This window comes from Muntiacus reevesi, chromosome 8 (genome assembly GCF_963930625.1).
Source record: "Muntiacus reevesi chromosome 8, mMunRee1.1, whole genome shotgun sequence".
Classification (NCBI taxonomy): Eukaryota; Metazoa; Chordata; class Mammalia; order Artiodactyla; family Cervidae; genus Muntiacus; species Muntiacus reevesi.
Genome location: NC_089256.1, coordinates 67,438,278 through 67,465,703, shown reverse-complemented (window position 1 = coordinate 67,465,703; position 27,426 = coordinate 67,438,278). Strand labels below are relative to the sequence as shown.

Below are 27,426 nucleotides of genomic sequence, written 5' to 3'. Positions count from 1 at the left end.
TATATTCCAAAGTTTTGTTAGTCAAAAGTAATGTGGGATAGTTAATACAATAATAAGAGATTTGGTGCCACATTTTGGTAAATACTTCTTTAAAACTAAAAACTCTTAAAATAGTTTTGCTGAATGCAAAAGTTTCTTGTGATTTAATTTAAACATTAAGGCAGAAATAGACATCAATATCAACAGACATTAATATCATACAATCACCTCATTTTACTACTGTTGTTTTTAAGTTCTTGTTGCATTTGTTACAATACTGCTTCTGTTTTTTACGTGTTGTTCTTTTGGCCCCAAAGCAGGCAGATTTTAGCTCCCTGACCAGGGATTGAACCCATGCCGCTCCACTGGAAGGCAGTCTTAATCACTGGAATGCCAGGGAAGTACCTCATTTTATTACCGTTGAAATATGAGCACAGTAAGATTTAAAGACTTCCACAGGTAGTCTATGACAGCTGGAATCTGTTAACTGGTGCTATTCAAAGCACAAGCCAAAGACCAACAGTCCCACCATCACCTGGAAACTTGTTAGAAATGTAGACTCAAAGCTACAGAATCAAAATCTCTAAAGGGCTCAGGAATCTCTGTTTTAACAAGCTTTTGGGGAGAGTCTTATATGCACAGAAACATTTGAGAAGTACAGCTACAACTCACAGGCTAGTGTTCTTTAGTTTTATCAAGCTGCTATAATTTTCCAAAGCTCCTCTCACTGATATTAGAAAGTTCACAATAAATATGTTCTAAAACAAGCAGGAGAAGAGACACAGGCACAGGGCAAGTCAGAAATAGAAACAGTGCATATTAGCTGGAAACATGCATAAACGAAGCCTGGCTCACTCAAGCTAGTGAACACGCCCTAAGTGGTGTGATGGGATGCTCCAGGTTACAAAACATGGTGCATCTCTCTAAACTGTCGATTATAATAGAGTATTTGAGGAGCTGGAGCAAGTATTTAAACTTTAAAAAAAAAAATTAAAACCAATATAGATATATTGTGGAGTACTATATTAAGTCTAGAAAAAATTTTTTCAGAAAAAATGAGACTTCAACTCTGGCCACTGGAAGAAATTGTTTTATCATTCTCTGCAATAAGTATACTTTGGAAGGCAAAGTGCTAAAAGACAATGAGGACACATTTCATTTAGTATCAGTAGATTTTTCAGTTATAGTCATAAGGACATTAAAAAAATAATCAATTTAGTACACTATAATTATAATAATAAATACTGATGTAGAAACCATGGATGCTTTAGTTTTTAAAATACCTGCAAAAGGAAGGGGGAATATGTTAATCTCTGAAGTGAAAATAAGGTAAAAAGCTCCATATATCACAAATCCTGACCATGTATAAAAATTTTCAGCTATACCAGGCGGTGCAGAATCTTTGTGTATATTTTGGGCTTTGCAGACCATAAGGTCTCTGTTACAACCACTCAATGCTGCCATGTAGCACAAAAACTAGATAATACGTAAATTAAGGAGTGTGACTATGTCCCAAGCAAACTTTACAGAAACAAGTGATAGGCAGACTTTGGCTCATAGGCCATAATTGATTGACAAAAGTTAAACTACCTATATCACACAGACTGTAGACAGGAGCTTTCCAAAACCACCTATAACCAAATAACCTAAGATCTTCTAATTTCTCAATCAATTATGGTCTCAGTATCCCACAGCACAATTTTCTTATTGTAAAGAAAATTATTTCTTACTGTTTACGTATTAAACCATGTAAAAAGCAATAAGACAGTGGTCCTTATAGTTGAGAGCCATCAGCCTTGCCTGTGTGCCCTGACACCACATTGGGAATAACGCCCTTCAGTTTTGTTTACCTGGTGAAGGTGAAGTCAGATAATGAATGAGCAAGCAAGATATCAGATATTTAAGGAAGCATTTAGGAGTAAGACTTAGTACTTGAACTAAGTCTTCCTTACCTCATTAATACTAACTTCTGCCTCTACATATTGTAGACCTTTCTGGATGATAGAAATCAATGCAGCAGGCGGGACGAGGGCACCATTTATGTTAGACTGACTGATATGGCTTTCTATACCAAAGGTGAACGCTGAATGAGAGAATCCTGAAAGCAAAAGAAGAGGTGTAACAATTTATTCTCCAAATGGCAACATTCAGTGCCACACAAAGGAAAGACTTCTGTAATCTTTCAAATCCACATTCCACCCATTTGGAATCCCAGACTGTTAGCTAATGCCAAATATGTTTTTAAACAAAAGAAGTATCAAAATCCAAACACATTAACCTTCATGTATTTTCCTCTTCACTTTAATGATATAACCATACATAGCACATAACATAATTTTCCTAAACAAACAGTATTAAACTTTAAAGTTGGGAAAAAGCCTTTGTAAGTCATGTGACTCAACTGCTTCACTCAAGATAAATTAAATGACAATATTTCTGTAGTGTATTAAAATTTCTGTATATAAATCATCATACATCTTGTAATTCTATATTTTGTAAGCTATTTTTAAAAACTACTTAGGAAATAAAAAGCAAACTGAAACTAACATAAGGAATGAAAACTGTAATGAAAAATAATTTTCATGCTTAACTTTCATTGTATATATGATTAAGTACTAAAAAAAAGTTACTAATTTTTTGCTACTTAGTAGTAACCCATCTAAATGGAAGCTTTAGAAAAAGAAGAGCTGGCAAGTGAAAATCCAATCTGTATGTCGATCAACAATTCTTGGATTTTAATTTGAAATACTCAAACCAAAATATTCACATAACAAAAATCTAATTTTAATTCAATTTAAGTCACTCTTGCTTTTTATGAAAGTCAAGTCCAAATCCAAAAGTAAAATTCTAGTAAACTGACAGACTGAGGGTGGTTAATCTCTTTACCAACATATCTGTTAGAGCTTAACTAGTAACTATCATTAATGTTCAGTAATTCAATTAAATTATACATCTGTACAGAATGTTAAATAAGGTAAATGAACACGGGCTTATTTGGGTCTTGGTTAAACTAATTTAATCCATATAACATGTTGTCAAGCCTGTCCTTAGATGTTAGTGCTTACTCCATGTCTTTTTTGTTTTGTTTTGTGCTTTGTATCCTCAAGACTCCTTGTGGCACTCGTGAACAGTCTATCATAAAATACTGTGGGCTCACAAAGAGCATGTGGCTAGAGGCTATTTTCACTGGTTAACAGAGAGTCATAGTACACCTAAGTTCATTTTCCTTAGGGCTGTCCCTCCCTTACCTCTTTGGGATAGCTAACCGTTTCTGTAACTACCCATAGTGAGAAGTAAGAAAATGCCAGCTTATAAGACATGAATTTTGACTTCTTGATTTCACCCACAGACAAGATCATTATTTAAAAAGCATTTATAATCTGCAACTTATCTGAGCTCACAAGGAAGACACAAAAAACACACAAATGAAAAAAGCACCGTTTTGCTCTGTCCCTATCAGGAAACCCAGAACTACTTGAGGATAAGCAGATCCTAGATCACCAGGTTAGGAAACTGAGAAAAAAGACTAGGAAGGATTGAGGAGAAAGGTTACGAGATAATGAGTGAAAGTCAGAAGCAGTGAGGTTGGGGACTCCTGTTCTCAATTTCATATCCCTCCCCAAATAAATTCTGCAGTAACTCATAAACAGAAAGGGGAAAAAAGCTAAACAACCAAGTGGCTTGGGGTAGAAGACTTCGAGATAGACGATATTACTTACAGAGGGCCTATATCATCCACACATATATAATCTTATTACTTTCTCATCTTAGCAGATGAGAAAACACAAAGGAAAAAAAGATTTATTCAGGGACCATGGCCATAACCATTGCATTCCCCCTATCCTACTGAACAGTTAGAATAGGCTCAAGGATAAAGCTAAGGCAGAGTGAGCTCCTGCATATTAACAAAAAATAAAAGACTGCATCATTATTCTTATTTCATTTCAGGGTATTAGAAAATGGCATCAGTAGCACATGAGACATTAAAACATTTTATTAATAAGCAAGATACTTTGATTTTCCAAAGCATTCTAAACTGTAGTAAAGTCTATGACTTCTGTACTCCAATTTCTGAGAACAGTTTAAATAATTATTAATTACATTTAGACCCTGCTTAATTAGATGACAAAGTTCAAGATTATGTCCAAGAATATCCTAAGAGCTGCACGTAGAACAATGTCAATTTTTAACTGGAATGTTGCCTATGTTTTGAATTTGTTTTGTGAGACCAGGTGCTCTCTGCCATCTTAAGTTATTACATATGCACTTACAATGTTCTCAAATAGCAAGAAAAACAACCATAAAGCCATCATTAATAGTTTTGGCACTTATCGTTAATATATATCTGCCCTAAAAATACTTAAAATGCTTTTCTTAAACACATGCTGAATTCAACAATAACTTTTTCTTTTATTTCTAGTTACAGCATTACAAAGCAGCTTAAAATTACATTCAAAACTACTCTTCCTCTTCCCCTCCCTAAAATAACTTCTTCCTTAGGAAGTTTTCACCTTGCTGTGCTATACCTGAAGGTCATCCTAACTCCCACCTCAGCCCCTGGCATTCCACCATTTGCCAAATCCTATCAATTCTCCCTCTCTGGTCTCTGTCATAGCTTTCCTCTTGTGCCCAAACCTGGATTTTAGTTCCCTTCATCCTTTACCTGGACTACTGCGGTCATAAGTTCCTTTCCTCTCCTCCCCAGTCAAATACACTTGCAACACTACAGCTAGAAGACTACTTGTAAAACAAAAAATGATCACACGCTCCTTACTTGAGTACTTTCAACAATCCTTTTAGCCTTCATAATCAAGGTCAAACTCTCTAAGTGTGACACATAGGTACTTCTGCAATCTTTACCCTACTCATCTCTCCAGGCTTATCTCCCCAATTCTTCTCAATGCACATTAAACTCAAGTGACTGCAAATTATAACCAAGACCTAGAATATACTGTGCTATCTCATGCCTTTGGGCTTCACCATGTACTTTTCACCTATGTGAATGGAGGAGAAATCCTTCCTTCTGCTGCTCCAGGATTGATATTTCTCTTCTATACTAATCCTCTAATTTGTGTATGTGTAGCATTCTACAGGTTGTGTGTATGTGTATGATTAATACACTGGGATGTCTGAAGATTGGGTTAATGTCTAGGTAATCTTTCAATTTTAGGAAACTATATGTCACCTAGTTTTACTGGTGTTCAATAAACATTTGTTAAATCAGAATGCAATTCTACTATAATTTATCTTGGCACATCAGGAAATCTATGAATCCAGAGAAAACATATGACTTAAATCTCCGTTGAAAAACTAAAACTTGAACCAGGGTTATGCCAAAATATATTTGCATTTATCTGTAAATATATATGCAGGCAATACTTTTTCAGGGACAGCTTTTGATCTACATAGTAAAAGGCAAAAGGCATCAACTTACAGTCTGTGAAATGCTTAAGTCTAGTCTGCTTGCCTAATATAGCATCCCTTCTTTCCAGGAGAAAAAGCAAAGCTGATATAAATAATACTTTGTATAAATACTCTACAATCAAGTATTCTACACATTCACTAGAGTGATTAAAATCTGGGAGACAGAAAAAGAAATCCAGAGAGGCATAAGGCTGAAATCCACAAAGTTCAGTATACAGTAATCCAAGGATATTCAGTGATCAGGACCAGCAGTGGTACGGGGGGGGGGGGGGGGTCCATGTGCAGTTACTTCTGAGGCCATCCACTGTTCCCACTAAGAAATGAGGTCACAAGACAACCATTTTCTACATATTGCTTGTTTCAGGAGTGACCTTTCTTGGGATGATAGGGATGGTTTCCTCAAAAGGAAATCAAGTCTTCCAGAGTCTGTCAACTCTACTTTGCAAACAGAGGGTATACGAACATGAAAAAGGGCTCTGAACGGGGTTGGGGGGGGGGGGGGGGGGGGCGGGTCGCAAAGCTTAACTACTAACATGACACAATGCCCTCGTATGGAAGTAAAATCTGATTTATATAAGGTCCTTTTTTAGCATCAGGTCAGAAAAGCCCAGAAAATTATACCCCTGCTTCCATCACCACATACTCTCTTGATCCCAAATTCGTCTATTCTATAGACCCAGAATTTTGTTTACTACAAAAAGTTCCATACTAAATGCATGAAGATTTTAGAAAAGGTAAAAAGAAGTAGAGAAAAAAATGTTATATGGGACCTTGTATGTTGAAAAGTTAGGCCTAACACTTATTCAAAAAAACAAAAAAAGGAAAGGAAGAAAGGAGTGAAGAAAAAAAAATTACAATACCAAAACCCAAATACAACTGTTAAAATGTTTTATTTCCTGTTGTCCAGCACAATATACTGGCTATGCAGTTTTGTGCCCTAATTTTGCCCTTTATATATATATATCTGAGTATTTTATATGATTTGTATTTTCTGAAATAATTTTATTATCATAATATTCATCCAATAAATGTACCAGCTAGTAAATTATTCATCCCATGGCTGGACATTTGGATTTTCCAATGTTCACTATTTAAAAAGACCCTTACTTCAAATATCTATGTGTATAGGCTTTTGCCATGTATATGTATGTTTTTTTCTTTAGGATGGATTCCCTCAAAAGTTGAAGGGGACATCAGCACTTCAAAGGAAGTTCATGACTACCAAATTGCTTTTCAAAAAAACTGTGCAAGTTTATGAAACCATCAGCAATTTACACGTCTCCTTATATGCTTACTACGCTGGTTATTCCTAAAAAAACAAAAAGATTACTATTAAGATTGAACAAGTTCTCTGTTTGGCAACCATTAAAGGACCTTTGTCTTTTAACAAGTATGTCAGTCAGAATGTGTAACAGGAATTTCCTTTATCAGCAAAAAAAATAGTCATTCAGTTTACAAAAAGAGGAGAAAAAGTGATTTGAAAGTATAAAAGTATAGTTAATTATCAGCATTTATGACAACTGCTTGCTATTTATTGTTCATTAGTCATGTGTACAACAACTGTATCAAATTAATGCCACTGTATATTTTATTATAAAACAAAACTATGTACCTACTTGCAGTTTTGTAACTGACCACGTACTCACAAAAACTGAAAAGAAAAGACTCACAGTGGACATATCAGATGCTGACCTCTCCTCTCCATTTCTTCATGGTGAAGGCACATTACTCATAGCCATTTAATCTAAACTCCCTCCAGCCTGCTGTTAAAATCTGTTTATAAATGGCACCAGCGGAGGATATGTAAGAAGCAATGTTTATCTAGCCCAGTTACCTTTATCTGAGTCAAGAGAAACTACACTATCATTTAACTGCTGATACTCTCTACTGGCCATTGGAGGGGTTAATACAAAAAGCAGTAAATGAAAAAGACAAATGAATGGGCTGTTGGGTATTAATGCTCTGGCCACTTTGTGACCACTATGATCACTGTGATCATGTTTAGATTTCCAAAGTAAGTGTGTCTGATGTGTGACCTTATAAACAAATATAACATTTTAAGTAAGCATCATGTAAGAAGTGGTGTGTTGCAAGGCCTATTTCCTGGGAGAAGCAATATCCCTTTGAAAAGAGCAGAAGAGTGAAGTGGGGTACAGGAGAGACAAGAAGATCTTTCATGAAGCGAATGCTTTAAGCCTAGATATATCATCACCTTCTCATAAATGGAGACTATGTGGCAAGATGAATCTCAGTTCTAAAAACATGAGGATTTTTAAAAATAACAGTATTCAGAATCACAATCTAGAAAATTATTCAGTAACAAGGACATATGATTTCTGCATTTTCCAGTTAGTTTTCAATCATAAAATGCAACTGTTTCACAGTGTTCAACACAGGTTCATCCACCAGCTCCTAAACACGTAATAGATGACAATGAAATCCAGAACCAAGACTTCTCCCCTAAATCAAATACACAATTTAAGCAAAATTTCATCTTATACAAAGCAACAAGAAAAACGAGTGCCACAAAGTTCACAAATAATTGCCTGGAACAATTTCCTTGGAAAAAAATAAACAACTACAGGAGAGTCAAGTGACACAAAGGGGGACGGAGTGAGGGGAGGGGGAGAAAATTTAAAAGATCCAAACCAGCTTAGCTCTTCTAAAACTAACCCTGCATCAGTTTCTCTTATATACAACCAACTATAATATTAGTATTTATTCTACCTATCATTGCTGGATATGTTATTAGGGTGATCAAATTATTAATGCCCTTGGGTAAATGCTAATTAAAGGGAACACACTAAATCAAATAAATCATTAATTGTAGCACTACATGTCAAATCCCAAAAGGAAAAAAAAAGAAAAAGATAACAAATTTTATTCCCCAGGAAATATTTGTTAAATATGAAAAGTCTAGTTCATAACAGCACAAAATGATAATGATCAAAGTAACATGCTCAGGATGAATTTTCCAGAGATATAAATGAGAAAGATAAAAGGTTCCAGTACAATAAAACCATACTACAATAAATTTTTCTCTTGATTAGTTTTAACAAATAGGGAAGGATGGCTTATTTCAGACAGAAGTTTATAAAATATTTGAGGTTGAATACCATGCTGTAGTTCCTTTTCAGCAAGTATTACTAACAAATTTTATGAATGAGAAAATGGGAGCTCTGAGAAGTTATGTAACTGGGGGGTGGGGAAAGACTTTTACAGGTAATATTTTCTAGTACTGATGATAGTTGTAATAGGAGATTTACCACATGGTATGAAGTATTTAGGATTAAAACAAGTTAAGTGGTTTTATTCCCTCAGGAGATGGATCCCAAGATACTGTGAATATATAACACCTCTTGTCAAGTTCTAATTATCCTATGACTAGTACAGATCCATCATTAATTGCACCTAAGAACCACTTGGAACATCTGTAAAAAGGAAATTCTGGGGCCCACTCCTAGTTCTCTAAGTGATTGTGATGCAGGTGGTCAGAGGATCAAACTTCAGAATGCGGGTTATAGGTGGTTCTTAAATTTATTGCCAGCTGCCTTCCTAGAAAAACTGCTGTTTAAGTCAAAATGTCACCAGTGTAGTCTGATTTTCCCCTATAAATTCATAATGTAAATAGGAAGTTAGCAATTTTATAAAGGGACTGGTGTTCACATTTTAGACATGTGGCTTACATCATACTTCATCACCAGTACACCGTATACAGTTTTGTAAAGAATACACAAAGCACAATTAAGAACACAGCTAACAATTACATAGGACTTAATAGGATAAATATTAGTCTACCATACAAGGTATATTTTAAAAATATCATTCTTGCTTTATGTTTACTGCAACATAAAATACCTTAAAATATAAAATTTAGAAGCATACTTTGTGAGAACATAAGCAATTTTAAGACTTTTGATAAAATCACTGGACACTTTCATAAATTAACCCAGATTAGTATTTTACTGTCCCTTTTACTTGCTATATTTTCCTGCAGCGACATAAAACATCATCTGTGTTTCTCATCCACTGATCCTTCACACTATTTTTCACTTTAGTGTCTAATGCCTCAAAGCTCTGACTTAACTGGTGGTTGAATTCAAAGGCAGAAAAAAGCAGAGTTTGTTCTGCCCCAATAACTTCTTTCTGCTATCGTCTAAAGTACTACATAACAATATCCAAATGTGAGCGTATGTGCTCCAGTCCCTGGGTCACTACCTTTTCCACTTTATTAATAATCATTATATCTTAGGCAAAATATTCTACAGATTTTCTCTTTGGATCTGCCAGTTTACCAACTGAAAACAAAACAAAACAAGATTTATTCGTTTCAAAGTTTCATAACAAGTTATCCTGCATTCTTGGTTACTTTATTTTCTTCTTTTTCCCTCCCAGCCCTTGTTGGATATAATTTTCTCAGCTGTTCCAAGCCAGAGAGGAGTAGTGATGTTGCCTGGGAATCGAAAATTCCCACCTAAGAGAAAAGCTCAGAACTGGAGTGCAGCTGGGAGTATCTCAATAAGTAGTCGATCTAAAATCTAAGGCCTTGTTTAAATTATCTGCCTAAGAAAGGACAACTAACTAAACCCTGGAAGAAGAATAACTGGAGTTTCAAATCAAAATTGAAGGCTCAATATCCTACTCTATTCCTTTCACCTCTCCCCCAAAAGTGACTACAAAAATTATCTTTTTATACCAAACTTTACCTTAATTAACATCCCAATAACTTTAAGTTATAATTCTTTAAATTATAAATTTAAATTATAAATTTAAAAATATAAATTATAAATGAATTCCTAAAATTCACACTCCAACACTTTCAACCACCAAATGATTCAATCTCATGTTAACAATCTAACTTTCCATTGCAGTCAATCTTTTCCACCATCTTATGTCCCATCCAACCCAAGTTTTTCCTCTTCTAGTTTTTCTTTTTTCCCCTTAATCCATCCTACATTTTCCCTTGTGATATTCCTTCTTTTTTAGGATAACACCTCTTAATCTGTCTAGAAAACTTGGGAGATCACTGACTAACTTAATATTTATAATAAATAACTTTCAATGATTTACATTTACTAATCAGCTCCCGATGAAATACATTATTAAGATTCAGGTCAAAGATACACTTAATCAACTGGGATGAGACAAAAGCATTATGAAAAAGCAAATTTAGCTTTTGAAATGCTTACTGCAACTAGGACCAGTAACATTAAGCCAAGAATTATGCACATACATTATCAAACTGATGGTATCTGAGAAATTTATATGCTCCTACCAACCATTTGCAACAATCTCACTTCATTACAAACTGTAAAAATGATCTCTGAACAGTGAAAGCTAAACCACTTGTTACAAATATTTGCCTGAGATGATTCCAACATATTTGAAAGAGTCAGAGAGTGAAACCATGCAGTAACACATAGCTTTAAAACGGCAGTCCAGACATTAAGGAAACATACAAAGCTCAACAGTTTGGACTGGTACAAATTTCAAATGCATAAAAGGTTATTTTGAGGATATTAAAATAATTTGAGGCCTATTTACTTTATGAATGTACTCACCTGACTCTTGCAAGTATCTATATACCAAGAAGTTGACCTCATCACTGCTTATACTCATCTTTATTCCCACTTAAACCATGAGGTCACAACACAGGATATAACCCTAAAAATAAAACAAAGTTAATTAAGTATTTTCTCAATAAAATATTTTTAAACAAAATGTAAACAATGTTGTAACAACCATTTGATTGTATTAAATATTGTAAAATGAAGGTTTGATATTGCCTAATAATAAATCCTAACAAATAAAGTTACTTCCAATAGTTAGTAATAGATTATACAACCAAAACACAGCTGGGTCTCTTTTTCTGCAACATATTGGCAAAAAGGATTAAAAATTTACAAAAGGGCCTCCAGTATCATATTTTAATAATTATATCAAATAGCATAAAAAGTTGTTCCTCTTTCCTCCTTAACTGTAAGAAAGAGTGTATTTTAAGGATTAGAAAATTATTTATATAGGAAAAGACTGACCAGACTACGGGATCAGGGACCAGCCATCCATGCTGGTTTTGTTTACAAAATTTAGTAGGATTTGAAGAATCTTATTTTCTCAACATCTAATCTGCAATGTTTAAGTTTCAAAAAGCTCTAGGTATGCATAAGGCAGAGAGGTTGGAATACAGTTCTGAAAACTCAAATGATATCTTCAGAAGGAGGGAAAGAAGGAAACTGACATATAGCTTAAATACATCCTAATTACACGTAGCTGTTCTCACGTCACGGAAAGGATTGAAAGAAACCTTTTCTGTGCGGCGCCCTAGAGTAAGTACGTTAGGCTTTGCCTGTCATCTAGTCAGCGTCACGGCTCCTCATCTGCAGCTGCAGTGCAACGCCACACCACCGACTGAGGTGGCCATGTTCCAATGAGACAACTTACCAACACTGAAATCTGAATTTCACATGATACTCTTGTGTCATGAGATATTTTTCTATTGATTTCTTTTTCAGCACTCAAAAAATTAAAACCCTTTCTTAGTTTGTGGTCCTTATAAAAGGTCAGTGGGCTGGACATGGCCCACAGAGATACACTGACATCTATTCAGTCTTAAGAAAGAAAGTAAGTGAAGTCACTCAGTCGTGTCCGACTCTTTGCGACCCCATGGAGTGTAGCCTACCAGGTCCTCAGTCCATGGAATTTTCCAGGCAAGAGTACTGGAGTGGGCTGCCATTTCCTTCTCCAGGGGATCTTCCCCACCCAGGGACTGAACCCGGGTCTCCGGCACTGCAGGCAGACGCTTTACTGTCTGGGGCACTAGGGAAGCCCATTCAGTGTAAAGCGGTGTCTAACCCCAGGCCTGTGCTGACCGTACTGCCACATCATGGATCTCTTAAAATGCAGGGTAACGATATATTTAAACCTCTCAGATTAGTAAGAACTGAGCAGGCTTCTAACCAAGAGAACTGCTACTGCTCTGGATCTGGATCTGGAAAGCCTGGTGACTGAACACTCATCAAGTTTATCTCAGAAACAAAGGAAGACCAACGGGGTAGTACCAATTCCCCCAGTGAAGACACGCAGAGGAAGCCCTAACCAAATTCAGTGGTCCGGGAATGCATCTGAGGCAGTGTCTTCAGCGGTCAGACCCGAAGCACAGACAGAGAGTGAGAGCATGAGTATCTGGGGGAAGGCAAAGAACCCGAGCAACTCGGTGAGCAGCTGACGGTCGCTGGAAGGGCTGGGCGAAGGAAAAGAAACGAAACCAGGTGAGGCGTGAGAGGGGCCTTGAAGGAATCACTTAAGAGAAAACAGGGAAGAAAAAGCAGAAAACGCAGGGAAGTGGTATGATTTACATTTTAAAAAGACCATCCTGAATTCTGATATGAAAACTAGAAGGAAACTGGACCGAGGAGAGGGGGCCGAGTCAGGAAGGCGCTGGAGTCACCGAAGGAGACTGAGACCCGGACTGAGGCACTGGGCCTGAGGAGAACCCTAGAATCCTAGGATTCCAAAGATACTCAGCAAAGCGCAGCCTCAAGGTGGGCGACTTGACACAGAGCTGAGGAAAAGAGAAGGGTCGGAGGTTTCTTTGAGGACATCTGGAGAGGCAGTATTCCATTCACTGAGATGAGAAACCATGGAAGAAAAGTAAATACCATCCTCATGTGAAGAAGAAGGCCCCTCCTCCCATTTAACTTCAACAGTACAATGATTTGCCTGAATGTGATATATGTATGCACGCCACACTGAACAGAATGATACAGGCGAACGCCCCGCTGATGAGCGGCTCGGGACACCTCATCCAGACACCCCTGTGGCACACAGGAGCACCTGAGCTCTGGAGGAGATCCTGCTCAACTCCACCTGAGCCACAGAACGGGCAACGATGTGCTCGGCACACGCAGCAGGGTAACACAGAGGTCAATTCTGAAAGCCTGGTGACTGAATGATTTAAAAAGTAAAACCACCACACCCATTATATGATTACACAGAATACCCATTACATGGCAGGCATTAAGTCACAACTTGACCAGCCATGGATATCTGTCAGGGAAATTGAGTTCAGTCAGGTGGAATCCTAGGGAAATAACTAATGAAGAAAATAAGAGCATTCTTTTCCTCTAAAATATCACTCAGTCTAATATTCAAATAATGAATAATGGAACTGAAGTACCTAAGATGTACAAAATTTTTTAAATGCCTGATTCTGATGCACAAAGGTCACCAAAATGTCTCAAATTAAAGCAGTTATCAGTAGTGTTTCTGTATCATCTAATGTATCTTGGGGCAAAGAAAAACACAAGTCAAAATGATATAAATTATTGTCTGTAAAAACTCTCATAATAAATACATGTTGGTGGCATACTTTTTTTTAAAGTCAACAAGAAATACCAAACATGAAGAGTAGGAGAGTTCTTATCTGTTCAAACTGCTGTGAATGAGTTTATTATATTGATCATAGTACTGTAACAGTTTCTGTAACCAAAAGTTTTTTTAAGAGAAAGGGGTAAACTGTTAAGGGTTACTCTAGCTTTAGTTCTACTTCAGCTAGCTCATACTTTCAGAGAGAAAGATCATTGTTTTCACTTATATCAAACATACCCCTAGGGCAGACAAAGCACTGTGCTAAGAGCTAAGGCAGGAGAAGGGGATGACAGAGCATAAGATGGTTGGATGGCATCACTGACTCAATGGACACATTTGAGCAAGCTCTGGGAGTTGGTGAAGGATGGGGAAGCCTGGAGGGCTGCAGTCCATGGGGTTGCAGAGTCAGACATGACAAAGCGGCTGAACAACAACAAAGAGCTAGGAACAGACACATGAAATAAAGCTGTCCCAGCCTTGCAGAATTGACAGTTTTTCAGTTAACAGAAATATACAAACAAATGTGGCCTTAAAAAAAAAAAAGTAAATACAACTCTGTATTAAAGTTTCAGTCATAGTAGCAATAAAACTACATAGGCTCTTTACTTAAACACTTGAGTTTATCCTCTTGTAAAGACACTCAATTCTAGAGTAAGGTTCAGTATGAAATTAGTCTGTTTAAATTCTAACATCAAAAGGACACCTGAAAAGAACAGGAAATATTAGACGTTAAAAACAAACAAGACAACGTTAAGGCATTTCCTGATTCAAAGCTTTCAGTTTTCACTTTCAAACTACCTAAAAAACCTGGATGCCAGAGAACAAAAATTAGAGAAAATGCCCCCACTTCAGTAGTGGACTCACTACAGCTTTACAGAACAGGTCTGTTGTGATTTGCTTGTTTACACATCTATGATGCAGTCTTACACCTGCCCCAAGTGAAGACAGGATATGCAGAGACTAGCCGCAACCGATCTTCAGAAGGCACACAAAAACCTTCCTGCCATACCTCTTCCATGGTGGTATCTTTCAGAACATCTATCTTTAAACAAGGTCACAAGATAACAGTAAGACACTCATCCACTCTACCCTGTACAAACAGATATGGGCCTCGATATCAGGTCTGGTAGAGGTTACCATGTATAAAAGAAGTTCTGCCCCAAGGAGCTGACAGACTATTGAATAAGACATCCGAAATAAGCACTTCCTAAAATCACGAAACACCTATTTGTATATTCTGCCTGATCATACTTATTCAGCCCTAAAAAGTAAATGACCTAATTCTAAAAACATATATATATTAAATATCTCTGTACATTCTTAACTCTCAGAAACAGCTTGTAAAATCATAAAAGCTTTTATTCAAACCTCCATCAGTTATGGGCAATGAAATTACTTAATTCAAAACCATAGCTATATTAAAGCAGCCAGAGTAAAAATAAAAACTACAGTCTTAACATTTAGCCAAGTGTTTATATGTAAAATTACACTAAATACGCTATTGTTTAGTACGAACTATTTTACTTCAAGGTTTCACAGACAAAAATCTAGCAAGTATTACAAAAACAGGACTGTCAATGTAAGTCAGGTATAACTGCTTCAACCGAATATACATGGTATTTTCAGCATCACACAACTGAGTTCAGCATTCACACACTAGATAATAACTGCTCCAAATATTTAACCATCTCCTCATTTGTTCTTCCACACATCTGGTACCACATGTCTGCCTTTGCCCTCAAACAGAACAGACATCATATTCTTTTCTGATACCATATCTAGAGCATATCAGAGTCCAACGATGATCCTAAATCATACTATTTTAAATCTACAAGATGGAAAAAATAATGACAGTTATGGACAAAGGAAAAAAAAAAAGCTTTTCTGAAACCTCATACTTACAAAGCTGTATCTTTATACATAGTATCTACAAATACTGGTCATAGCTATTTAATAGTTGAAAAAAGAGCAACAATATTAAAAGCTGCTATAAGAACTCTGATGTTAAAACAACAAATAAATGTCAAGCAGTATGACCTAGAACATCTTCAGAACACCCTTCCAAATAAATGTTAATAACACAGAGGGGCCCAAGTGGCTGATATGCTGGGAGTCCATCTAGCCAAGATTCAGGCTTCTCTGCAACTCAGCAGCTGAGACATGGTGCGATCGTAATTAGCAGATGAAAACTGTGGCCTGCCTCTTATAGAATCCACAGCCACTGACTAAGAAAAGGCATACACACAACACAACAACTGTTTTCCATGTGGAGAATTATTCCATTCTCAGACCTGTGGTTTATATGGGACAGACATTCTGATCCAGAGGAAGGTACTTAATTTGCTTAAGCCAACCAGCAAATAATATCTTTGGTTTAGGGTTGACACCTCTCCTCCACAGACACACACCACATCCCATGTGTCTCAATTCAATCACTCCCAGTAAGTGAAACGCGAGTAGAAAACGTGTTGATTTCTATAAAGTCAACCTCCTTTCAGAGAGGAGTGGGCAGGCAACAAGGGCACTATGTGAAGCTTGGGATGAAAGCAGATCACTGAGGTCAGAATAGAGATATCAGAGGCAGAGAAGTGGGCAACACAGAAACAAGAGAAACAGTGTCCTCGATGACATTAAATGTCTACCTTCAAGTAATATCTGAAGCTAATTTACCACTGTATTTTAGTTAAAGAAGTCAAAAACTAATTTTATGGTCTAATCTAGAAGATTTGTCAGTTGCAACCTAAGGAGGGCAGACAACCAAGAAATGTTTTAAAAGAAAGTGCCTGAAGTTAGTGATAGATTATATTTGGAGAAATAAGTGGGAGGTGGGGGGTGGGTGTGGAGGGAAGGTGAGTGTCTAAAATCCCAATTGTTTCCACACTGGAAAGAGGACAGATTTACCTTACAGAACAGGGCTCCCTAGAGAGCACAGCCCTCTGGGGAGTCCCACTTCGTATGTGTTAAACTAGAGGTAAAACAGAAGACAGCTCAGCAGAAATGCTCCAGAATACAGTATTACAATTCGCTGTTCATGGGAAGTGGTACCTCTGGTTCTGCTCCCTTCAAGGTCACATTTTCAGCTACTCATATTACTTTGGGGTGATAAACCAATCCAAACAAATGCTGACTACATGCATTTGTGGGGGTGGGGTAATGACAAGTGAAAAGTAAACATAACAATGGCCATGCTAAAGCCTATAGGGGTAAAACCCACTACAGCACTATTTTTCTGACATTTTTTTTATTCACTCAGTTAAAGGTAAATGAGCACTTCCAATGTGTAAGGCACTATGCCAGATGCTGGAGACATGACTAAACAATGTAAACCATGGCCAGATCCTTGCGTGACTTTACAAGTTGCTGGGAAGAAAAAGAACAATTCCAACTATAAATTTTAATATAGAGATCTATGTATTTAGAAATGTCATTCAAATACTATACCTTCTTCAGAGAAGAAAAAAAAAGTGTGCAATCTATAATGTAAAAGAATGTAATAACTATAAAAGGAAAGCAAATTCTAAGCACCAGGAGGTTCTAGGAAACTGCTAATTCCAAGCATGACATACTTTGCCAAGGACCCCTCGACGCCATGGGGTATCACTACACAGCTCACATGGACCTTGAGATCAGCGGCGGTCCTAACAGTCAGCCAGCCACAAGCAGACGGATTGAAATATTTGCTATATAAATAACAGCTTCTAAACTCATAAAGAATCATGCATCAAAACTTGTTGGGTATAAGTTCTCACTCTGTCTGCGGAATAAAGTAATGTTCATCCACTGCCACGCTACCTCAATGGGTTATCATAGGAAACTGGCAAACTGTCTTGATAAAACCATGTGCATGCATGCATGCGAGGTCACTGTAGTCGTGCCTAACTCTGTGCAACCCTGTGGACTGCAGCCCATCAGGCTCCTCTGTCCATGGGGATTCTCCAGGCAAGAATACTGGAGTGGGTTGCCATGGCGTCCTCCAGGGGATCTTCCCAACCCAGGGATCCAACCTGCATCTCTTATGTCTCCTGCATTGGCAAGTGGGTTCTTTACCACTAGCAACACCTGGGAAATCCATAGGAAACTGTCAAACTGTCTTGTTAAAACCATGACAAGCTGCAAAAAATACCAAACTATGAAAACTAACAACACAAAGTGTGTGGAGGGGAGATGAAATAGAGGAGAGAAATTAAATTAGTTTACCCATTAGTGAAGTCATTGGTGCCTCTAGAATTTATGGTGAAGCCCAACCTGCAGGATTTTAGAAAGTGACTTTATTTGAAGATGGGGTCTTTAAAGAGGTGAGTACATTAAAGTGAAGTTATTAGGGTGAATCTTTCATAATGTGAATATAACCCAACATGACAAGTGTCCTTTTATGAGGAGGAGGAGACAGCAGGAATGCATGTGCACAGAGGAAAGATCATGTGAAGAGGCAAGAAGGCAACCATCTGCAAATCAAGGAGAGGCCTCGGGAGACACCACACCTGCCAGCACTATCATCCTGGACTTTTTCACAACTGTGAGGAAACAAACTTCTTTTGTTTTATAAGCCACTCAGTCTGCAGTATTTTGTTATGGTGGCCCTAGCAAACTGATACACAACCAACATTAAAATTCTGTTAAACTCTGATCATTCACTGGAGACTTTTAAATTACTGATGTTCACGATTGCCAGGGTCTATCTTTTCAAAAATTTGCCTCTATTTTTAGGAACCTATCCTGTCCTATAATTGCCAAAAACAGTTACATGTCCTGTAATTTGTCAAAGTTGATGACATTAACAGGATACATTAGCACGTCATAATCTTCTGCCCTGCAATGCCCCTTTGTTCTCCCTACTCCCCAAGAAACACTCTCACAAACAGCACACACACACACAAAATGCCTTACTCATTTCCCACTTCTTTAAAAATAATTAAAATCCTACTAAGGTAATAACACATTTGTGTACATATAATATGGTATAATGAAGAGGTGTACTTTAAGACAGCTCTGAAGTCTTTGACAAATAGCTTAAAATGTGTATTAACTTTCATGATGCTAAAGCTTAAAAGATTTCACAAAATTATATTAGACTAAATGAAATCATATTTATAAAACTTACTCCTAAAAAAAAAAAAAAAAAAAAAAAACTTACTCCTGTAAAACTGTAAAATGCAACAAATCAGGATTCAAAGAGATAATCTCAAGAAAAAACATTAAGCTCTAATTGCAATGTGTATCTCAGCTTATTTTAGTACTAACCAAACTTAAAATATAAAACCCTGTACAATAAAACCAAGTTATTTGGCTGATGTCTTAAATATTAATGACAAACAGCAGCATATGTTCTTTTAATAGAGCCTTAGCCCTGGACTACAACCATGGTTTATTTGTCCAACATTTTAAGGATGTCTTTTCATGTATGCCTATAATATTAAGTCCAAAGAGAAGCAAAGAATTTTCTTAAAAGAATTTTCTTAAAACATTCTACCACTCTGGACAGTAAGATAAATGCTAAATTTAAACTATATTTTTTTTTTTTTTAATTTAAACTATATTTTTAAAGACACAATCTCATGAGATAATTTTTATTCACATTATTAAAAAGGAGAAAATATCCTTTTAAGCTAATGAGTTCTATATCTTACATTTTCATGTAAGCATTTTAAGGGTATCTTTAATAATTTGAACAAAATGTTCTAGTGAAAAATTTATAGTATCCACTCCCAGCCCCCTCCCCAAGAGAAACAAATACAATTTAAAAAAAAATAGGCAGACAAGATAGTTTTTGAAGGGAAATTAGCAGGTACTGGCATTGACTTTTATCTTCCAATTATGGCACATGAACATCTTTCAGATGATTTTACTAACAACGCGCCTAGCAATACGTGTATTTTACAGAAAGGCTAACTTATTTTTTTCCTAAATAAATTGAAGGTTTGTGGCAGCCCTGCACTGTCAAATGATGGTTAATATTTATTATCACTAAAAGTATTTTTTAAATTAAGGTATGTTATTTTTAAGACATAATGCTTCTATTACATAGACACTATTTTTACACTACTGTGTAAACATACTTTTATATGCAGTAGGAAACCAAAAAAATTCGTATGACTCCTTTTATTGTGATGGTCTGGAACCAAAACTGCAATATCTTTGAAGAATGTCTGTAATTATAAGCAATCTTTATGCTTCTTTTTTTTTTCCTTTCGGCTGTTGTTGCTTTGTTTTGTTATCATACTTATGGTCAACAAAGCTGGTGAACCTTAAGAATTTTAAAGCATAATTTAGAAGGGATAAACTTGTAAACTACTTTTCTTGTCCTTGCCTTTTCCATTGGAATCCAGAGCTCCCATGGAAATTAAAAATAACATGAAAGAAAAAAAAAATAACATGAAAGAGAAGTCAGATCTCTGGTATCCTGTAAGATTTTAGACAATGTGACTCTTCTGGGCCTCTGTTCCTTCATGGAGAAAATGAGGGAAGTGAAGCGGATAGCCTCTCTTCCTGCTAAACCTCAATGATTTGAGTATTACAGTACAGAATATTACATAAAAATCCTGCAGGCTCACAGGACCAGATGACATAGTGGTTTGTAATAAATCATTTTATAACAGGCTTATGAGTGCATTACGAGGTTTTTAAAACTGTCAGACCTCAGGTGGACATCTCCAGGAATCAGGAAAAAGGGAAATAAATGAGTCACCTCATTAAGAAATGTTTGAGTACTTACTAAACATAGCGCTTATTAGGCAAATGGTAACCATTTTTTCATCAGAAACTGAGATTAATAATGTCTGTCATTTGTTTCAACTTGATCTATACCAGGAGTGTTTACACACTCTGGCCTGTATGTAAATCCCAACCCATCACCCATTTTTGTTTAGCCCACAATACCTCATGGTTTTCACAAAACAATGAACTGTTTTTACAGAATATTTGTAGTTGATTTCACGACAGGGAACACTAACTTTGAATCCCAATTAAGCAATTTTAAGAATCTCAGCAAAGCTCTCTAGGTTGAGTAAACTAGCAACTAGCATGTATTATGTGATGAGTCAACTTTGATTTACTTGTGGACTTCAAACTTCCCAAACATAAAAAAGTGGCTATTCAGTATGAATCAAGGAAGGAGGCAGTAAGTATGTGTTAAATGACTGACTAAACATAGTCAAGGTACACTGATAGGGGAATGAGGAAAAAGAAATTAAAACACCAAGTTAACAGAAGACAGACCACAGTTGTGTTTTGTCTTTTTCAACTCCTGAGCAGTAACTGGTCATTCCAGTCAGTCTGGAAAGTAAAGTAAGGTAAGAAAATAAAAATTAAGAACCTAGTTCCCTCCCACTAGCAAGAAAAGCTCTGAGTTTATTTGAATGGGAACCAACATCAGAAAGATAAAAGCAGTTTCTTCAAAACCTTACTATTCTGAGTTTGGAACAGAAATGTTATAAGGACCCATGAGACTGGAACACAACTAAAACTACAGTTACCTAAATGAATGGAAACTTGGCTTAAAACTGCGATATCACGGGCAAAATAAAGAGAGTAAGGTACCAGGTGTAACACACTCATTGAGTTATTTAAACAAATGCCACCTATAACAGTATTTATGAAACAATTTATTGGATAAGAAATATCCTTTAGTTCCTGGGAAAAAAAAAAAGACTAAGTCCGTAAAACCAACACAGCTAAGCCCTAAGTGAATCAAAACAAGTGTCCACAGACTGGTTATACTCGGTAAATTCTTTGGAAGAACAGTAGTAAAAATGTGAGGAAGACTGTTCTGGTAGCAGAGATGTATGACTGATACAGATCAAGAGTCCAAAGGAAGGGAAAAAATGTACAGAGGTTAGCGTTAATCCCAGTGGGTAATACATGCTTGTTCAAATCAAGTGAGGATGACTCTAAAACCAGGTTTAAAATTCAGACAGCAAACTGATAACACACATACACCCTCAACACACGCACATACAACACAGGTATTAGTAAATCTTGAAAACAAAAGTCAAAAGAAAATGGAGTGGATACTGCTGCTGTGTATGAATTGAGGCAGGCTTTCCAGTTTCATTGAAAAAGGAGTAAGAACAGATTTCATCATGAAAATCTCATAGGTCAATTTCACAGCTTAAGAGAAAATGGACAGTAGTACAAGCCTGTAAGAGTTTCTGTTTAAAAAACAGACAAAAACACCACGTAGAAACAAATCAAGAACATCACTCCATAATCAAACTCTGTCCATCCTTTAGAAGTACTCTTACCGGTAAGGTTACACAGACTCTCTAATGGCAAACATGGACTTTTCATAGTCTCTTATTAGAAGATACTGCTTTCCATTTTATAGTACATGTACTTCCTTGCTAACACTGTTCAAAGTGCTCAAAACCAAAAACAAGATTTGCTATCTTTGTCATACGTATGACAAAGCTCAATTATTTTATTTAGTATAAAAATTGTGTCAAAGTGAGGTCTACAAACCTCTAGGTTGATCTTTAAGGGGTTCTAGATATCAAAATTATTCCTTTTAGTATTATAAGATTTTGTTATAAAATAGCATGCCTTTTCCACTGAATTGATATTTATACTGCTATTACAAACCAACAGTTGGTAGAATGGCTCACATCTTAGTAAAAATCAAGGTACTAACACTTCAGGGCATTAGCGGTCATCATACTATTCACTGTTGTTGTTTAGGTGCTGCTGCTGCTGCTAAGTCAATTCAGGCGTTTCCAACTCTGTGCGACCCCATGGACCACAGCCCACCAGGCTCCTCCGTCCACGGGATTTCCCAGGCAAGAGCACTGGAGTGGGCTGCCATTGCCTTCTCCGGTTTAGGTGCTAAGTCCTGTCTGACTCTTTTGCAACCCCATGGACTATAGCCCGCCAGGCTCCTCCGTCCATGGGATTTCCCAGGCAAGAATACTGGAATGGGTTGCCATTTCCTTTTCCAGGGGATATTCCCAACACAGGGATCAAAATCACATCTCCTGCTTTGAAGGAGGCGTGCTCAGTTGCTCAGTCACGTGTGACTCTCTGCAACCCATGAACTGCAGCCTGCCAAACTCCTGGATCAAACATGCATTTCTTGCATCTCTTGCATTTCCTGCACTGGGAGGAGGATTCTATACCACTGAGCCACCTGGGAAGCCCCCATAGTATTCACTACTATGTACTTTAAAAAAAAAAAAAACTCACAGAAAAAATTCTTCACTGAAGAGGTTCCTTGATGAAGCAAGAAAAACAATTTTATTAAAATTTCAACCTCAAAATATACCTTTACAATATCCTCTGTAACAAAAAATACACACATAGTACTTCTGCTGCATACTAAAACGATGGTTGTCTCAAAAAGCACTATGAAAATGTCTGAATTACAAGCTGAACTAGTTACTTTTTTCATGGAATACCGTTTTTACTTCAAACAACTGACAAAGTATGGTTTTTCAGACTGAGAATTTGGCAGACATTTTCTTGCAAACAAACAAAGTGAAACTGTCACTTTTAAGAAAACAACTAACAATATTTGTTGGCAAGAATAAAACTTAAGCTTTTAAGAGATAATTAAGATTTGGAAAATCTATCAGCCACCATGAGCTTCCCAATACTACTCCAGAACTTCTGTGATGAGATCAGTGGAGGTGTTAATGACTAGTTTTTTATATTGTATAATGAACATTTGGAAGATCTGTATAACTCAATGAACAAATATTTTTCCAATGACTAGCATAAAATTATGCATGAGGAAACAATCCATTCAAAGTTCAAGAGAAACGAATGGATTTTAATATGACAGAATACAAAAAGTTCATTGACACAACTTCAGACCTTGCAGTGCAACTAACCCTTAAGAAACTACCCAGTTGCTGAAATGTGGAATAGTATCAAAGGAGAATATCCAAGTTTATTTGAAAAATGAGCCTTATTTTGATTTAAAAAATTTACAACTCTATCTTTAAAAGGCAACATTTTTTCCTAAATTCCAACTAAGTAACAACGTATCTCAACTTGAGAATGCAGAAGGAGATGTGAGAATCCAGATGTCTTCTACTAAGTCAGAGATTAACAGAAAGATTTTCAAACATTTAAAACAATGCATGGAAAATGTTTGTCTTGGAAATTATTTTTCCAAGATACAAGACATTATTTTCCACACATAAGACATACTATGTGTGTTAAAATGTTATAGATGGGTTTGTTATTGTTACATTAAGATGCATTAGTACTATAAAATTCCAGTTTTAATTTCTGATGCAGCATATATTGATAGCTATATAGCCCATTTAAAGAAAAATTTTCTGGAGTTATTAATAAATTAAGAATGTAATGAGATACTAAGTCTAAAAAGCTTGAAACCTCCTAGTATAAAAATTTATTCCCTCATGGCAATATTGGTGCTAACCTTCTTTGGAAAAATTCAAGAGTTTCCCGGGGGATACAGACCTCTTAAGTCACAATACTGTTCATACTGAAACATGACGTAAATCATGATCAGTTTGATCTGTTATGTTCATATTACAATAACATTAGGTAGCCAGTAAATTTATACCTAATCAACAAAAAAGGGTACTCAACATCCGTAAACATCTTCATGCCAAAGTTCTAGTTTTTATAAAACATGAAATCTACGAGCAAAAATATGAGGGGGTGAAAATTACACATTTCCTGAGACTATACTCTAAATCAACTTCTTTCCAGACACAGACACGTGATTCAATAGTTTTACTGAAACTCGGTTTGTCCCTCATTCTACATGTACTGAGTGCTAATATAAGCCTGGCGGCGTCCTAGGTATTGAATGCAGTAACAGTACAGAAATCTATTAATACAAAGAATTACACTGGGCAGGACAGTCTTCACAGACAAATTCCAGGTCGCGTCCCACTTTTCACCCAATTCTTTCAGGAAAAGCTGTACGGAAGGTGTGGAGGCTGCGGGAAGCAGACGCCGCCACCATGGCGCGCTTCCTCCTCCATGGCTGTCCAGCCTCGCCACTCATCTTAAGAGAAGTGTCTTCCCCACCAACGAAACATGAAGCTAGCCTCTGTCTTTCAGTCTTTATATAACAAAATGCTAATAAATAACAATGGCTTGGTGTTCTGCTTTCCAAGAACTTATAACAAATGCATAAATACGCTGTCTTAACTCACAATTGCTCAAATTTGAGTAGTTATCAAGTACCTTCTACAAGAAAATAAAGTAACACACTAGTCCCAAGAGTTGGCTTTTACTGTATTACCACAATATAAATAAAAACACTACGCATAGTCCTTAAATGATAGCACTTCCAACTAAAACTTGAAAAAAAAAATTACCTATCAATACCAAGGTACTATATGTACAATGTCTATTACAGGTTTAAAATAAACAGTCTTAAAAGTGGCCACCCAGATAGTCTAAACTTTGCTGTGTATGCTGTTTTAAGACTTATCACATGGACAAAAATTTTTCAAATTTCTTACGGAGAAATTACCAACCCAGAATATATTTACAGATGGTGGACCTTACACACTTTGTCATCTAACAATGTGAAAAAGTGATAAAGTGGGAGACCTGAAGACAAGAGATGTTTGAGAAGGTGGCTGCTTTCAGGCCTTCAATTTATCATTCTTAATGTAATCTTGTAAGAAATGGTCAATAATGATATGAGTAATTATACTACTTGTATGATTAATAAAATTCAAATCTATTTCAACACAAATGTAAATTTGTTTTTCATTTACTGGCAATTTATGTAACATATAATCCAACCTTCAAAAACATATATGCACGGATGTCTCAGAAACTTTTAAAATCTATTTGGTGTTTTAATACAAATAGACATCTTACACTTTATAAATAATAGACTTTGTAAATAACTATAAATAATATAAATCTTAGACTTTATAAATAATTCATCATATATAAAGATGAATATAATCATATGCCTAATGAGCTGGCAAGAACAGAACAGAACACTACATTTAAAAAAAAAAAAGATAGGCCAAGACACAAATGAACTTGGGGGAAGGTGTAGTGTATCACCTAGAGGTTAATAAAGGAGTAGTGTATTACCTAGAGGCTAATAAAAACTAAATGAACACAAAACTATACGTTCAGGGCGAGCTGGGAGAATGTCTGACTAAGGTAGAAGGTTAAGCCCCACGGTTTTTCAAAATCTGCTGTACATTATATCATCTAGGGAACTCTGAAAAAGCCTGCTGTCTATGTAGCATCCTATACTAATTAAACCAGCATCTCTAGAGGTGGGAGCAAGACAGCAGTATTTATGAAAGCTTTACAGGTGAATACAATACACAGCAAAGTTTGGGAAGCCCTTGTTCACCCTACTGAAAGCAACCTTGATAATCTGTGCAAAATGTGATGACTTAAAAGCAGCTCTTCAGATCACAGAGAAAGTACTTTCAAAATCCATGTGTCCTTCTGTATCGGTTTCCTAGGGCGGCTATAACAAGGTGCCACAAACTGAGTAGCTAAACACAACACGAATGTATTGTCTTAGTTATGGAGGCTGAAAGTCTGAAATCCCGTTTTTGGCAGGGTCATGTACTCTCCCATGGTTCTACAGGAAGATCTTCCCTTGCCTCTTCCAGTTTTGGGGAGTGGCCCCAGGCAATTCTTGACTTGTGGCAATCTAATTCTTGTCTCCATCTTCATTCACGTGGCCATCTTCCCCCTGTGTCCATGTCTTCACATACCACATACTGTTCTCTTATGCCCATGAATCTGTTTAAATTTCCCACTTTTTATAAGGACATCTGTCACAGTGGGAAAATGACTCACCCTGAAGACCTTATCTTAATTACATCTGCAAGAACTTTATTTTCAAGTAAGATCCCATTCACCAGTATCAGGCGTTACAACTTCCACACACCTTTGAAGGGACATAATTCAACCCACAGTACCTAACTTTCAAAACTCCCCTAACAAATCAGCCATAAAATTTAGCGGTGAGTGGTTTAATGCAGAACTCCAGCTTAGACAGAACTAACTCGACTATGTGGCAGCTTTTCAGAGTTTAAAAGGACAACAAATCTGGAGGTACTTTAAACAGAGCATCCATCCTCCTCCATCTCCTCAGCAGTAAGACTACTCTATTATTAAACAAAAAAGGTTAAAAGAATAAAGCGCCCTCAAGCTAGTTTCTTCTAGCCCTGACTGTAGAACTTTTATTTTAAGAAACACCTTTAGCAAAGTCCAAAATTCTCTACCCCAACAATAAAGTCCCTTCTGCTATATCCACCTAAAGGTACAGCTTATATTTCTTCTTATGCCCTTACAATGAAGCCAAACTGGACAGCACTGTCAACCCATGGCACTGTACTAGTTTCCTAGGCCTGCCATAACTAGGTACCACATGCAAGGTGGATTACAGCAGAAATTTACTGTCTTAGTTTTGGAAGTCAGAAGTCCAAGCATCAAGGTGTTGGCAGGGCAGTGCTCCTTCTAAAGGTGCTAAGGAATGCTCTCTCCTAGCTTCCCTGGCTCCTGGGTGCATTACTCAAGCCACCTTGCAATATCTCCATGTGGCTCTTCACACTGTTCCTTCTCTATGTCTGTGTCCAAAACGTCCTACTTTTATAAGGACATTCCCAAGTGGTGTGGCGGTAAAAAAAAGTTGCCTGCCAATGCAGGGGACACAGGTTCGATCCCTGATCTAGAAGGTCCCACATGCCAGGA

At 36.7% G+C, this 27,426-nt stretch overlaps 1 protein-coding gene across 5 annotated transcripts in view; it reads right to left on the bottom strand.

Annotated features, from left to right (window-relative positions):
* TBL1XR1 (TBL1X/Y related 1) overlaps positions 1 to 27,426 on the bottom strand; it is a 168,783-nt gene that overhangs the window by 28,464 nt on the left and 112,893 nt on the right. For all 5 annotated transcript variants that reach the window (XM_065942298.1, XM_065942301.1, XM_065942297.1 and 2 more), the window contains 2 exons: positions 10,965 to 11,067; positions 1,932 to 2,077 (listed from right to left, as the gene is read on the bottom strand). In XM_065942298.1, the coding sequence (XP_065798370.1) occupies positions 1,932 to 2,077; positions 10,965 to 11,022 (204 nt within the window). In that variant the 5' untranslated portion in view covers positions 11,023 to 11,067. The remainder of the gene's footprint in view (positions 1 to 1,931; positions 2,078 to 10,964; positions 11,068 to 27,426) is intronic.